The following is a 14,148-nucleotide window of genomic DNA, read 5'->3' on the forward strand; positions in this document are numbered from 1 at the left end:
AAGAAAAAAAGATGGGTGACAGATCAAGGGGACTGGGTATGTGGGAGGTAAAGACTGTAGGAGTCAGAAATGACTCAGGTTTCTGGGTTGAGTCACTGCAATTGAGGGTGACGCCATTAAAAGAAAAAAAGGACATGAGAAGAACAGGTTTGGGAAGAGATGGAACTACGTTTCTAAGACACTTCATTTGAGGGGCTGCGATCACTGTCCCCACAGGCTCCATGAAGCCTGGGGCTGCAACATGTGTCCGCTGATGCTCAATGCTTCCCCTCACCTGTTTACTTGCTGTGTAGTTGCCAGAACACTCCAAGCAGTTATGGTAGGCACTATAACAGATGACGGGCTCTGGCAGGCTTTCCAGGAAAAGCAGCAAGGCTTCGGCTACGGAATGATTGCTAATGGCTTTTGGCCCATCATTAAGGAACAGGTAGGTGATGCTGCTGCCCATGGTTAGGAAAAGGCCCAGGAGCGAGCACATGCCAGAAGTGCTGCCCGCCCAGTCAGGCTTTCTGCTCAGAGCTAGGACGCCAGCCTGACACCTTGAAGGGGCCAAGCTGTTTGTCAGCTTAGCTGGGCCCTCCTGAGTTCCCGCTATATTGGCTGCTTAAAGTTGTAAAGTCTTCTCTAGGTAAACTTTAAGAAGAACATGATAGCTGAGGACACAGTATCTGATTTGAGCCTTAAAATACCGGTGGTTCCAAAAATGTGTAAACACATGACATGTATTCATCTTTTGTTATTGGTATATATTGAGTATTGCAATTTTAATACAGCTCTTTCCTTTCTTAAAATGTGTATACATTGTTTTGGAACCCTCTATATTCTTTCCTTTCTCTCGACTCTCATACTCTCTCTCTCCTTCTCTCTCTTTCTCTTTCTCATTCTCTCTCTCTCTCTCTCTCTCTCTCTCTCTCTCTCTCGCTCTCGCTCTCGCACACACATCTGAAGGATACGGCGATTACTGAGGATATCGATCATTCCAGTATCCAAACAGTCCCTGATATGCTCAAATTCCATCCTTAGGCCTGGCTGCTGAAACAGATCTTCCTGCAAAAGAGAAAAAAGTCATAAAATAATTATATTCTTAGAAAATCAGCAATGCAGAGAACAAAAAGCAGCAGTGTAATGAGGCCTCTGCATACCCTGCTAGACAATCTGATTTTGGCTAATGAGTAATAATTCATCTGCAGGCCTTCCCAGGCACGCTCCCACAACAGGTCTTCAGAGTGATAAGACATCTATTATGAAACTATGGGTAGGGAGTACCACACACAATAAGATTCAATATAAGGCAAGACTCAAAAGCAGCTATGTTTCCTGCGGTGTTATAGAGGGATTAACCAGAAAAAGGAAAACCTGAAGAAATTATATCATTTATAAGACGGAGAAAACTGAAAGGCACCTTAGTGCTTTGTGAAAACAGGATTATGACAATAAAGGTATTTCCGGTAGTCCCAGAGTACTTTATATTCATTTAGTAAAATGACTTAATGCCATATAACTGTGTTAATAATAACAGTATTATGTGTATTGCTCAAAAGCTATACTTAGAAGGAACTCTACAGAGAAGGCAGAAGAGCACAGTACTTAAGAATGTGACTTCTATAGTCAGACCCCCTGAGTTCAAACTTCAATCCTGCCCACTTAATCAGCTCTGGGATCTTGATCAAGTTATTTAACCTATCTGGGCATCTGTTTCCTCATCTGAGAGCTACTGTGAGAACTAAATGAGGCAATGCTATAAAACACTTAGAATGGTGTGTGAATTTTAACACTCAATAAATGTGAGGGGGAAAAAGTGAAAAGAGAATATCACCAGAATGTATGTTGCTTCATCTCCCTGGAACGTATATAAATGAGTCAGTGAAACTGGCCAATCTGATCTCCTGAAGCTTGCCCAAGTCACTACAGAACTCAGATCTCCTGACTCATGGCTCGGGAATTACATCTGGTCCCCTGCCTCTGGCTGGCTTGTCAAGTTAGCCCCTCCCATTCTCAGAAGCTGAGGAAAGTTCCTCAAAAGGATAGCCGGCTGACATCCTGAGAAGTCTCCAGATGGCTTTCTACCTGAGGAACCCCGGAGGCCAAGGAAGGGGACGCACTGTGCTGGGAAGGCCATCCTGTGCAAGGCTGCTTCCCTTGGGGGTAATCAAGCACTGTATGTAAAATCAGGGTCCCATAGGGACCTATTTATGAACCTACTTATCCCTCATTGACTCCCTGGGGGAAGAACAGTGTTCCACAGGTGCCCTGGGGTAAAAGGCTCTTACGTCAAATGTTCCTGAGGCTGATGCTCTTTCTCAAGGCAGCCTGGTCTCAATCACGTCTGACTGCTTTACCACCACCCACCTGTTGGACAGCATTTCGGTACAGATAATCAACCATAATCCAGAGCTCTTTAGGGATTTCCAGGGGGTTCTCCAAATGGCTCCCATCATCTTCAATCAATAGTGGCATCAGAGTCTGAAAAGAAATAAAAAGCATGACAAGAAGCCCCACCAGTGGAACTTGTGCCAGGCTGGCTTCAGGAGAACATGTGATATGGTGACAGCAAGGGAAGGGAAGCATTTCAATGCCCCTAAGCAAAACATTCCACAGTCAAATAAAATTGGGTGGCACAAAGTACAAAGATGATTTTTTAGAACTGGGAGTGGGTTATGGGAAGAAGTTCTAATGAACCAGGTGAAACAGAAAAAACTCCTGCCTATAGCATTTCACTGTCAGAACGAGAGAGAGAGTGTGGTCGGGCGAAAACAGAGTCCAAAAACCAGAGTGCAAGGTCCAGGTCAATGTTAACTTGCCATGTGACCAAGCCACTCTCCTATGGGGCCCCTGTTTTCATCTATACAATGGCGACGATGGGGTTCAAGAGCACCTACGTTTAAAAATGCACTGAGGGGGAAACATGCATATTACCATGAATCTGCTTCAAACTGGCTTCCTTGTGTTAGAATTGTCTCCCCAGGAGCCTTTTAGATCTCAGAAAATTTAGTTTGGAATAATAAACTACCAAGTGATGATCAAAACAACAACAAAAAAGGAATAATATCATGGGCCAGGGAACCGTCATTATCTTAGTACCCAGGGCTGAGTCTCTCTAATGTACTACGTATGAAAGACTGAAAAACAGCCACAACATTTTGCAGCTTTTCCATCAACTGGAATCTGGGCTGGCTTCACATTTGCCACCATCTGATTGCAATGGCACAAACAGGCAAGACAGCAGAAGAGCCACACTGGAAACTCACAGTCACAAGAGGCAGTAACTCATTGTTTTAAACCACTACAATTTTGGGGGGTTTGTCTCACAGCAGTCTAGCTGATACAGTAAGCCAGCTCTAGGGAGGCTGAAGAATTCTCAGGTCCCTGGGAAGGCAGGCATAGGAATATCTTGTTTGGCTGGCTTGGCTGCTGCTATACACTTCTACATACTTCCTTGTGGCACGTAACTCACCAGCTCTCTAACAGTTTCAAGCGACAGGTCCGAGATTGGCTCCCTCATGTAGCACAATGTATGAATGGGAGTTCCGAAGCAGCTGGGCAGGTAGTTCCCAGACACTGACAAAAAGTAATCCTTTCCCCTGTCCAAGTGCAAAACCAGAATGTCCTCAATTTTGTCTTCACCTGAGTTGAGCTTTGTAGCCGTGGTCTTATTTACAAATAGCTCCAATTCAATATCCATGGCAGCATCTGAAGAAAAATTTTAAAAGCAGTGTTGGCTGGTGGGAGGCCCAGAGGAAAAGGGGAAAGAAGGTCGGAGGGAAGAGGGTCAGGCATAAAGGGTTAGAGAAAGAAAAGAAGAGGTATCAGCCCACCAACAAGTATTTAAGTGCTCAGCATTCAGGAGACACTGTGAACAAGGAGTTTACCGTCCAAGTGGGAACATGAAAACAACAAACAAAAATGGGAATAGGCAACTGCTGTGAAATCCAAGTTCTGAGTAGCACAGCTCAAGCTAGAAATTATTAATACAATAAAAAGGCATGGATCAAAGAGCTTGCCCTGAGCCAGGTCAGATGAAGACACTTGATCCCGTAGAAAATATAATGCAAGTATCAGCCTGTAAATTGTCCGCAAATCAGGCGTAATCCCTCTGCCATGTAGCACAACGCGAGTACAAAGGAGAAGTTAAGGGAAAGACATGGATGGCGCATTCCAGGGCCAGGTGTAACTTCTGGATTACTACCCCATTATCTTTCCCCACAAGAGCAGATACTTGGGGAGTTGATTATGGTGAAGCAGACAGTGAACATGATGCTTTTAGCAGCATCACTTGCTGCACGGCAAGCTTATGTTTTCCTTTTCTGTGAAATTAGGGAACAAATACACGACTGAGAATGCTTTTGAAACCGAATTCATGCTTCTCACTCTTTTATATTTGATTTATGGATGGTTCATCCACAGGGCTTTTAAAAAGTTTCAAACAGACAATAAAACACTGAGAAACAAAAAGCTTATTTTAGGAAAATGAGCAAAGACAGGGTAGAGTATTCCCCAAACCAGTAACCAGGAACCTGGGAACAGAAGCCTCACCTGGCAGGAGGAACCCTTTGCTGGGGTTGGCGTTCAGCCACTGCTTACAGTAAGACACTTCATCAGGCTTGTTGATGAATTCGAACTGACAGGGCACTTGTCCGTTATGAATTGTAAAGGATTCGACTCGCAACTGCATGTATTTCACATTCTGAAAATAAAACTGGGAACAAGCCCGGGACCAGTCAGACCAGTGCCCTCTTCCCAGCAACCTGCCCAGACAGCCCAACTGGGCAATCCTTGCCCCTTCTGGAAAGAAAATGAAGGACCACCGCTTTCAAATCACATTTGTGCTCTAAGTATTGACGCGGGAGGCCACAGCTACCACTGTCAAGACCAGCTGTCTGTGTTTAACCCACAAACGCCACAAAGAACTCATACTGTTTTATAAATAAATGTCCTGAAGGAATTGAAGTTTACATCTTCTATACCCAAAGACGATCTCCTAAACGCACTTCACAAATTCCACCCCAAACATGAAAACCTAGCTCATCCTACCAAGTAACTGGTCATCTAAGGCATTAAAAATATCCTCACCGTAAATCCCCATTTGACTGACTTCTTGGTATGGTCAACTCTGAATGATCTACGCTGTGGCTCTTCCATGAAAAATCTTTAGCTCTAACTTGCCTTCTCCCAATACCCACTGCTTTTCTGTACTGCCTTCTCTCCCATCAACTCATGCATACCCAAGAAATTGACTCAATTTAATCTCAAAGCAAAGCAATCAGTAGGAAGACAAACCCAATGCAAGAATGTACACCAGTTATACTAAAATCAAACAACACATTTGGATCACCTATGCCATTAGGTAACTCATAAATAGCCTGTGTGTGGGTGAAATATATGGGCCACAAAAGGTTAAAGGCTTCCGGCTTAGAAGATCAGGAGAGAACAGGGCCAGGTGTAACTTCTGGATTACCACCCCAGAAGCCCCTTTCTTCTCAGCTAGCACCATCAGCTTCACTTTATCGAGAAGCAGCCTGTCAAGAAAGACTTGAGTCCGGCAGTCTGACAGGTGCCTCCTGGAATTCTGAGCCCTAGGAGATGAGATTTAAGTTCTACAAATAGAAGAGCTTGATGCCAATATTCTTAACATGTCCTTCCTACCTCTCGCTTGGAGAGGGACACAGAAGGAATGTTGGCATTTTCCATCTTATCCAGGGAACGAACAATCTCCTCCAGAGTCTTCCGGTAAAGCTCTTCTTTTACAACCCTCACCTGGAAGGGAAACAGCAGAGACTGAGTGCCATGGCTTCTGCTCATTTCTTCTTTTTCAGTATGGAGGACATTCCTGGCATTGGGAAATAGCAATTGACAGCAACACATAAAGACTAAATAGATGTAATTAACTAACAAAGTATCCAATTAACAATAGTGGTAGAAGGGTCCCCCAGAGGCAAAGCTTGTGGTAAAATCAACTGCTTCCTGATTAGCAGAAAGAAGATGAGGGAGTGAAAGCGTGGCTGGCAGTTGTGCCAGGTCTCAGGCCCAGGGTAGAAAGATGCTCACTACCTAGCTCTGCTTTGCTTGCTGCTGCCAATAGACCTACAGTGAGAAACTTCTCTAAGGCTTTGATTTAAAGCTGCATTTCTTAAATAAATAAATAAATAAATAAAAGACAAGCAAGCAGCATTTCTCAAGCTTTTGTAACCTCTGCTCCATCAGCCAAGAAGATGTTGTCAGGTTTTCCCGTCTGTATTTTGAATTATAAACACAGTTTGTCATTTTCCAATAATAAAACTTTAATTATAACATTCATTAGGCATTTTTTTCAAACCGTCCACACCCTCATAGATTCTGATATGTCTCTACCTGCACCCTTGAAAATAGATAATATAAAGAAACACAAAATCACTGGAGAAGTGATATAAATAGAGAATAAATAAATGAAAAGATGTTCAACTGCACTAGTAATCGGGGAAATGTAATCTAAAATAATGAAATATCTTTTTCTTTTGGCTCATTGTGTTGGTAGAAATTGAAAAGATTGATAAAACCTAATTATTAGCCTGGGTATGAGAAAATAAGCTCATACATGGTTGGTAGAAGTGTCAGATGGTAAGGACGGTTGGGAGGATAATCTAGCAGGATCTAATAAATTTAAAATACATGCTTATTTGAACCTCTAATTGCACCTCTAGGAATTTCATTCTATAGAAATACACTAAACAAAGATGTATGTGAAGGGTGGTCACTATAGCACTGTATATAATAGCAAAACTGTAAACAACTTATGATGACCAATATATATGTTATGGTTTATCCGTTCTATGGAATATTTTGTAGCCTTTAAAAATAATGACGAGGGAGCCCTACCTTTACTGACATGGAAAGATCTCCTGAGACATAGTCAGTGGGGGAGAGGGGGAAATGTTCTCAGAAACAAATGCATAATATCACCTCTTTTACAAAAAACGAAAAGCACCCTCTATCTTATATGTACAAGCAGAATACTGACATACATTTGTAAATGCATAGAAAAAGGTCTGGAAAAATTCAGTCCTAAAAGCCAAGGGAAACGTCCATGTATGTAGAAACATATAGTAGTAGTATGCCAAAACAATTATGAATTAAATTGAAATTAAAACAACTTGTAAAGGCGCTTCCTTACAGTGAAGGGGGGAGGAGGAGACCAGAAAGACAAAAATGGTCTTGGTTGTGAGAACCTATTCCCTACAGAACGATTACAACAGGCATCAGCTGCCCACTTACCCCAATGTCAAACACTGAGCTGACCGGCTTGTGGTCACTGGTCTTCAGGGCCATGTGGCTCTGGTAACTCAGCTGAGTGATGTTCTTGCCTTTCCAGAGGATCCGGTCACACCAGGCAGGAGCGCGACACTTCTCACTGAAATGCAAAGTCCACACTGGGGGCCCTCCCAGGCACAGTGGCACCCACTGCCTGGCTAGCACCTTGGCTCAACTGGGGAATGACGGGGCAGAGGCTTCCAGTCCATGCAAGCCCGTGATATGAGAGGGCAGGAGTGATTCGGGCCCACCACGAGATAACATGCAGCCTGTGTATCAGCCAAAATAACTGAGAAAGCTCAAAGCCAAAACACCACTCAGAATGATTCTCTGCTCTTTATCCTCCTATGGGGAGGAGGTAAGAGTCATAAGGCAATCTGAGAGTAAGTACGCTATGGTCCTTAAAAGACGGTGATTAAAACAGGCTCTGAATTCCTACTGCCTGGGTTCAAATCCTGGCTCTACACTTTCCTGCTTGGGAGGCTCTTTAATTTTTCAATGCCTCAGTTCCCAAATCTATGAAATGAGAATAATCATACCTATTTCAACAGGTTGCTGAGAAGATTAAATGAGACAATATAAGTAAAACGTATGTAATAGGGCATGGCATAGCACACGCACTAATAAAAAAATATGTAACGACCAAGTACAATCTAAGTTAGTTGGAATCATCTTATCATATTAAGCATAGCTGAAAAGTAAGTCAGTCTCAAGAATTATCATGGGACAACGGCTAAAGCAGTCACAAAGAAAACATCGAGGAAGGCAGGTTGCTTCATCAGCAGATACGGAGAGAAAATGTTTGACCAGGATGCAAAACATGGGGAAAAAGTCACAGGAAACCCGTTTTCTTTAGGGCCAGTAGGGCAAGGGCTTCCCTAAATTTCTGGGTTTCCATTTGCTCAACTTCCTGACCTACCTGGTATCCCACTCGTCAGAGCCAGTATCATACTTATAGGTAGGTTGGAACGTGAGCTCGCCTTCTGTGAAGCCTTCAAAGACAGCCTTTGCTGCCACCTGAGTTTTCAGCTATACAAAACCATGGAAGAAAAAATAATGTCAGAATAAAAAGGTCAAAACTTAGCAAACGAAAGGAAATCAGTCTGAAATTTGAACACTAAGCTAAAAGGAAAGGCCCATGAGAAAGCCATTCTACAAGATCTGGAGTTAACGAACTTCTAGGAAGAGGAGCAAGCTGATCATTCTGTCACCTGTTACACAGTTTTGAAGGCTCTTTTACAAGAGTCACCTGCCTCCAAGGCGCCTGAGTACCATCTTCTGAGACGTCCCTAAGAGGATTAGGTACCAACAGACCTAGAATTTTTTCTTTCTAGGTATGAAACACTTCATCTGTATGAAGTTGTTCCAATTATGCAGAGGGATAAAACTGCATAGAAAAAGGTCTGGAAAGATACGGTCTAAAAGCAAAGGGGAACTTCCATGTATGGAAAGATATATAGTAGAAGTACACCAAAACAGTTACGAATTAAATTTAAATGAAAACCATTTTTTAAAGGAACTGGTCCAATGAGTTATATGAACTGAAGGAAGCTGTGTGCCTCGGTTTCCCCATCTGTAAATTTTGGATTTATAATCTAATCTGTCTCACGGGATAGTTGGAAAAATGAACTGTCAAGTTAGAACAGTGCCTGACACATTATGACAATAGCCAACATCCTTCCTAGCACACTAATTCTAGGAGTGCCTTCCAGATCACTCACTCAGCAAGAGATAAAAACCACAGGTGCTCAGCTTCCCCCTGGAAGACCCAGCTTGGCACTAAGTGGGCTGGTAAATAACTGTTAGCTCTAATGTTGGACACAACAGTTGCTAAATTCCTCAAAATGTGAATTCCTAATATAAACTAGTAAAGCAAAAGCAACAGAAAATAATAAAAACTTAAGTATTAATGTAAGCTATTGCTTCTTGAATGGGTATATATAGGCCTTAAAACCACCTGGCATGCAGTGAACACACAAAACAGGTACTATTACTTGAAGAAAGACCAGAAAAGCAAGCAAGGAAGAATGATTTAGACTAATAAATACTAAGGTTATTAAAAGGGGGGCAGAGACTAAAAAGAAAACGGACTTGTACATTCTGAACAATTCTGAACACTCAAGCAGTTTTTAAATCTACTGAGGAACAGCCTGAACAAAGTCCAAGAGAAACAGATCTCTTGTCCTATGAAATGGCTGATGCTCTGAGACAGAAATTCTAATCCAGACAATGGTGGGAGAAAAGCAGGTGACAGAGCGGATTCCCATTGGAAGCAAAAAAAAAGCCACTCAGGAAAAAGAGTTGTCATTCACACTGGACAAGTCTGGGGAGAGGAAGGAGAGGAGAGCAGGAGGTACATCCAAAAAAATTAATAAATCATTTTAAATGTACCGAGTGTCTGCTTTATGAGAAGCTTGGTACACTTTTAGTCCTAGCTTGAATGAATGAATGAGCACATGCCAGACAGAGAGACAGAACACGCCCCTGCTCCCAAGGGAGATTAGGAGCCTCAAGGGACGAGCCAATAGGGTGACAGCTATGAAAGAGAGAAATGCAGATGAAGGAAAGACATTACTGGACATTAGCTCCTCCGGGAAACCTCCCAGGCCAAGGAAGAAGAGGCTGAGGGTTTGGAAGCCAGGCTTTTCTGTTCCCTCACAGTGTGGGGACAACTGCCTGAGAGGGCACCGGGGGCCATCTATACCTGGTCATGCGCATACAGGGTTTGAAAGTCCTTCTCTTCGATGAGCTTTTTCACTTTTTCCACATCCAGCTCTTCTATCCTGTAGTTGAGGTCCCCCAGCCACAAGATCACACTGTGAGGACAGAGCACAAAGTCCACAGGGTTTAGTAGGAACTTTACCGGTCTCATCCAGTGAGCTTTTGCCATAAGGACCGTGAGGCTGATTCTTGGGAGCTGGGTGGAGAAGTGACTCAGCTGCTCAAGAAACCTTTTTCTCTTGTCATCCCACTGAACACTATGTCTAACATGCCGCTTACTCAGTTATCTGGGTCCTAGTTCATTATAAACCACCTTGAGGTCTCCTTGACTATTTTATTGTTAGACAGTTGGAAAGATAGTCTAATGAGATCTAAAAGCAAGACAATCATTTACTTCAGTCCTGGGAAGAGGCAAAACGATCAAGTACTGGGAGTCATGTCAATCACCCAGGGACCCCAAACTAGATGATGCCGTGACATCGCCTCTGCCCCATGCACACTCCAGGCCACAAAGCACACTCTCAGCCTTTGTTTCTAGAGGTGAGTTCTTCTGAAACAAAGCTCCACCTTTACAGGGGAATCTGGGTTTAACCACCACCATAGCATGGGCTGGCTCTTTCTGCAGAGTGGGACCGGTGTTTTATTACACCTGATGCTTTGGGGGAAAGATAACTAAACACTCCTAGATGACATCGTACATCCCATACAGTCCAATACGGCTCTATCAGACATCGACAACCAAGTCATTAAGAGAATCGTCACAGCAGTCTACACGCATCAAAATAAATGCCTCCATGAGCCAGAAGCAGACAAACTGACATGCAAGCTGCAACCTCACGAACTAGAATGTGGCAGGCTCAGCAGAACGGAAGACACACTCCCTCATAGGTTCCCTGGAAAAGGAAAGCCATCCTGTCAGCTTCCCGAACACCAGTGAGCTCAAGACAGTTCCACTATGGCAGCAGGCGGAATTAGAGGCTTGATTCTGTATGTGGCAGACACCATGGCCCCAGCGGCTTCTTCCTCTTTATAAAATAAGTGGAAAAAGCTTCAAGTGTTACTGTCCAGTCTGACATTCTAATTTACCTTGAATTTAGACATGTAGGAAGTTTTAGAGATAAACAAAATAAAGAGAATAGACAAAAATTAGCACAAGATGCTCCAAGCAGCTGCAACTATAGCTTTATAAAGTTGAATCAAGAGGTATAAAAGACTAAGTAAAAGCAGACAGATGCAGTCATTTTCAATTACATATGCTTTTGGAAAGAACAGACGTATAAAATCCTAAAACACACTTCTACAACCTGGGTTTGAGATGCTCTCTCATTAGTTGTTTTCCTTATGATTGTGTATCAAGGCAGATGCATATTAAAATAAATCGTACATATTTTCCAAGGACAAATGATTTGAGAATGATCCTAGCGGTCTGCCAGGTGGTACGTTAGGAAACTAAACATTTCCAAGGGACATCATCCACGGGTAAGCCAGAGGTGGCTAGAGTTCCCAGTCCAGCAGTGGCAAGCCTCCCCCAGTTAACTCCCTAACAAAATAGAGGGCCCACAGCTCTGCACATCAGGCACAGTGAACCGTTGAGGGAAGCAGCCCAGACTCACTCGTGCTTGCTGATGGTGAGAGGGGGAAGGCTTGGATCCACCTGATAGAACTGCATTCGAGAACAAATGTCTTTATAGTCCTGGTTCCTCCTCTCATACTCTTCTGTGTGGGCTGCCAGGTGAGAATTCACAACGCAGATGCTCGTGTTGTGGAACTGGAACCTGATTGCCACTCCTCCTTTGTTCCCCTAGGATAAGAAGCCCAAAACATCCAATTCACACCTTAATTGTGGCACAGTCATTGAAACCCGCGAACTTTCTAAATGTTTTCTGTTCATTAGTCTTCATAACAATCCTGTGAGGTAAGTAAAGCGTTATTGTCTTGTATAAGTAAGAAAAATCCAAGAAGGCAGAACGACTCGCCAGGCCATGGCAAAGCTGAGTCCACTTTTCACTACGTCACAGGCCAACCACATGCCCTCCCTTCTCCACAGGAAGCTGAGCTGTTGCCATAGAACCTAAAAGCAGGGCTTCATAGCATCAAGAAGAGGAAACGACAAACCTCTTATCAGCATTCTTTCCTTTCTTTGATGACACAACATAGTTTCTGCAACCGATCTCATGGATTAGATGGGAGGGTCAACCAGAGGCTCTAGTGTGGCGTAAACACGGGGACACACGTGAGCTGGCAAATCAGCCGGCCACTCACTAAAACACGATTTCTAAATGGTCTGCTTGATCTAGCCCTGCTTGAGGGCACAGTGCATCTAGTAACACCGGCAGCCCAAACCCGGGACCCCTGCAGTCACGGTATCCTGAGAAGCAGAGCTGAAACCTTAGGGACCAGGGCCCTCTGCGCGCCAAACACCCCAGCCAAGAACTCACCATCCTGCCCATGATTCCCGTCCCCACAGTCTCCGCTTCCACTTCTGAGATGTGCGCTGCGTATTCCTCTTTCACATACAACAGCAACATAATCCCAACCAGTCGGATGAGCTTCACCTGGAAAACAAAGCCAAACATGCAAGTCATGGCATGGAATAGAAGTCAAAACTGGGAGTAAATATCCCAAAGGAAAAGTGGCCTCAAAGCTGAGTGGGAGTATTACTGCAGCTCCTTCTCCACACTGGGACCCTGGGTAATGCATGACCTGTTTGCCTCACTGATTATGCTACACGAAAACCTAAACAGCCTCCAAGAGCTAGGACCTGCATCTTTCCCACCCAGAGGCGCCTCTTCTTGGAGGACCTGGAACTGAAAACAGCACGATCGTGAGGCCTGGCTGATGGAAACAGTGAAATATTGTCTTAGAATTTCCCTTCGTGGCGACCTGTAATTCAAAGGTCCCTGACTGCTCTCTTACCTTTACGTACTTGGCATCTGGATGAAGACTCTCTGATACAGCTTTAAACCACTCTTCCTCCTTTGGGGTATCATGGAAGAAAAAGGCCTCCTTACTCAGATCGAGCTCCTGGAATCTATCAGGAGAAGCAATCAGTCAGATAGTAGAGAAAGGCAATGTGCAGGATGACACATTCTCAGATTGGTTTAGGTGTGTAAATCCTAGCTTTCTAGCTAAACTGCAGGACCCTCAAGAGGAAAGAAAAACAAACACTTAGAGTCTAAATGTTAAGGAACTTACCAGTGTTTTCTCAAGCAGCAGCCCGTTTCTTCTTCATAACCAGCCTGTGATGTAGTTGGAAGCGTCTGCATTTTACATCTGAGATCACTAGTTCATACAAGCACCAGGTGGCAAATGGGTTCAAACCTAGGTCTACATAAATTCCAATTCTAGGCTCTTTGCACTTTACCATACAAGCTTCTTTGCTGTCCCCTCCCCATGAATAATGCCCAGGAGAGGGGTAGGAGGATAGTAACAGTGAAACAAAAAGGACTGAAGGATGGGGCTTTTTTTTTTTTTTTAAAGCTAACCTTCCTTCTCTAGCAAAAGATATTTTTGCTTTGTGACCAACAGAGGGCTAAATGTCTAAGTAATGAAAGTCAGTTCAAGATGCAGTGATCTTCCCAGAGGATTGCACTAAAAATGAAATATTAGCATTTAAATGCCAAGCACATCGCTTTACCAGTGCTAGGAATTTATTTATTATGAGGAAGAACATCACACAGAGAAGCAGCTGTCATGAAGCCAGTGATCGTTTCTCAATTCCCTCACCTGCCGGGAAGACTCAGGTATACATTCATGTCCTCGTCCCTTCACCCACAGCCATAACATTCCTCAGGATGCAGAGGTGACAGAAGAGAAGCACTCACCCTACACAGTATACATCTGGGGGCTTGATACCGTGGCTTAGCCAAGGCTGGAGGCACTCTTTGGGGGACTGTCCATTCACATTGTATGTGCCCACAAAAAACCTGTCACCAAAGAGAATCAATCAGTCACTCAGGAGGACCAGGGAGATGAAAGGAGAAAGCATTTTATGCTGTTTTCTGTCTCTCTGGAGTGGAATTTTAAGACACAAGAAATGTCACATCTAACCTAGACCAAGGACTGGGGCACCAAGGGTTGGCTTGCAGTCTGTCGTGATATTTGTTGCTTTTGTGGTAACTTCAGACAGTACAGGCCTCCTCT

At 43.7% G+C, this 14,148-nt stretch overlaps 1 protein-coding gene across 3 annotated transcripts in view; it reads right to left on the reverse strand.

Annotated features, from left to right (window-relative positions):
- Positions 1 to 14,148, reverse strand: part of INPP5B (inositol polyphosphate-5-phosphatase B) — a 44,994-nt gene that overhangs the window by 1,957 nt on the left and 28,889 nt on the right. For all 3 annotated transcript variants that reach the window (XM_088791031.1, XM_074334420.2, XM_088791032.1), the window contains 13 exons: positions 13,830 to 13,931; positions 12,922 to 13,036; positions 12,444 to 12,560; positions 11,619 to 11,806; positions 9,989 to 10,100; positions 8,204 to 8,313; positions 7,249 to 7,384; positions 5,644 to 5,754; positions 4,534 to 4,696; positions 3,455 to 3,690; positions 2,350 to 2,463; positions 954 to 1,047; positions 275 to 402 (listed from right to left, as the gene is read on the reverse strand). In XM_088791031.1, coding sequence (XP_088647157.1) covers positions 275 to 402; positions 954 to 1,047; positions 2,350 to 2,463; positions 3,455 to 3,690; positions 4,534 to 4,696; positions 5,644 to 5,754; positions 7,249 to 7,384; positions 8,204 to 8,313; positions 9,989 to 10,100; positions 11,619 to 11,806; positions 12,444 to 12,560; positions 12,922 to 13,036; positions 13,830 to 13,931 — 1,726 coding nt within the window. The remainder of the gene's footprint in view (positions 1 to 274; positions 403 to 953; positions 1,048 to 2,349; positions 2,464 to 3,454; positions 3,691 to 4,533; positions 4,697 to 5,643; positions 5,755 to 7,248; positions 7,385 to 8,203; positions 8,314 to 9,988; positions 10,101 to 11,618; positions 11,807 to 12,443; positions 12,561 to 12,921; positions 13,037 to 13,829; positions 13,932 to 14,148) is intronic.

This window comes from Rhinolophus sinicus, chromosome 14 (assembly GCF_057876585.1).
Source record: "Rhinolophus sinicus isolate RSI-liver-muscle chromosome 14, RSI-T2T, whole genome shotgun sequence".
NCBI classification, from domain to species: Eukaryota; Metazoa; Chordata; class Mammalia; order Chiroptera; family Rhinolophidae; genus Rhinolophus; species Rhinolophus sinicus.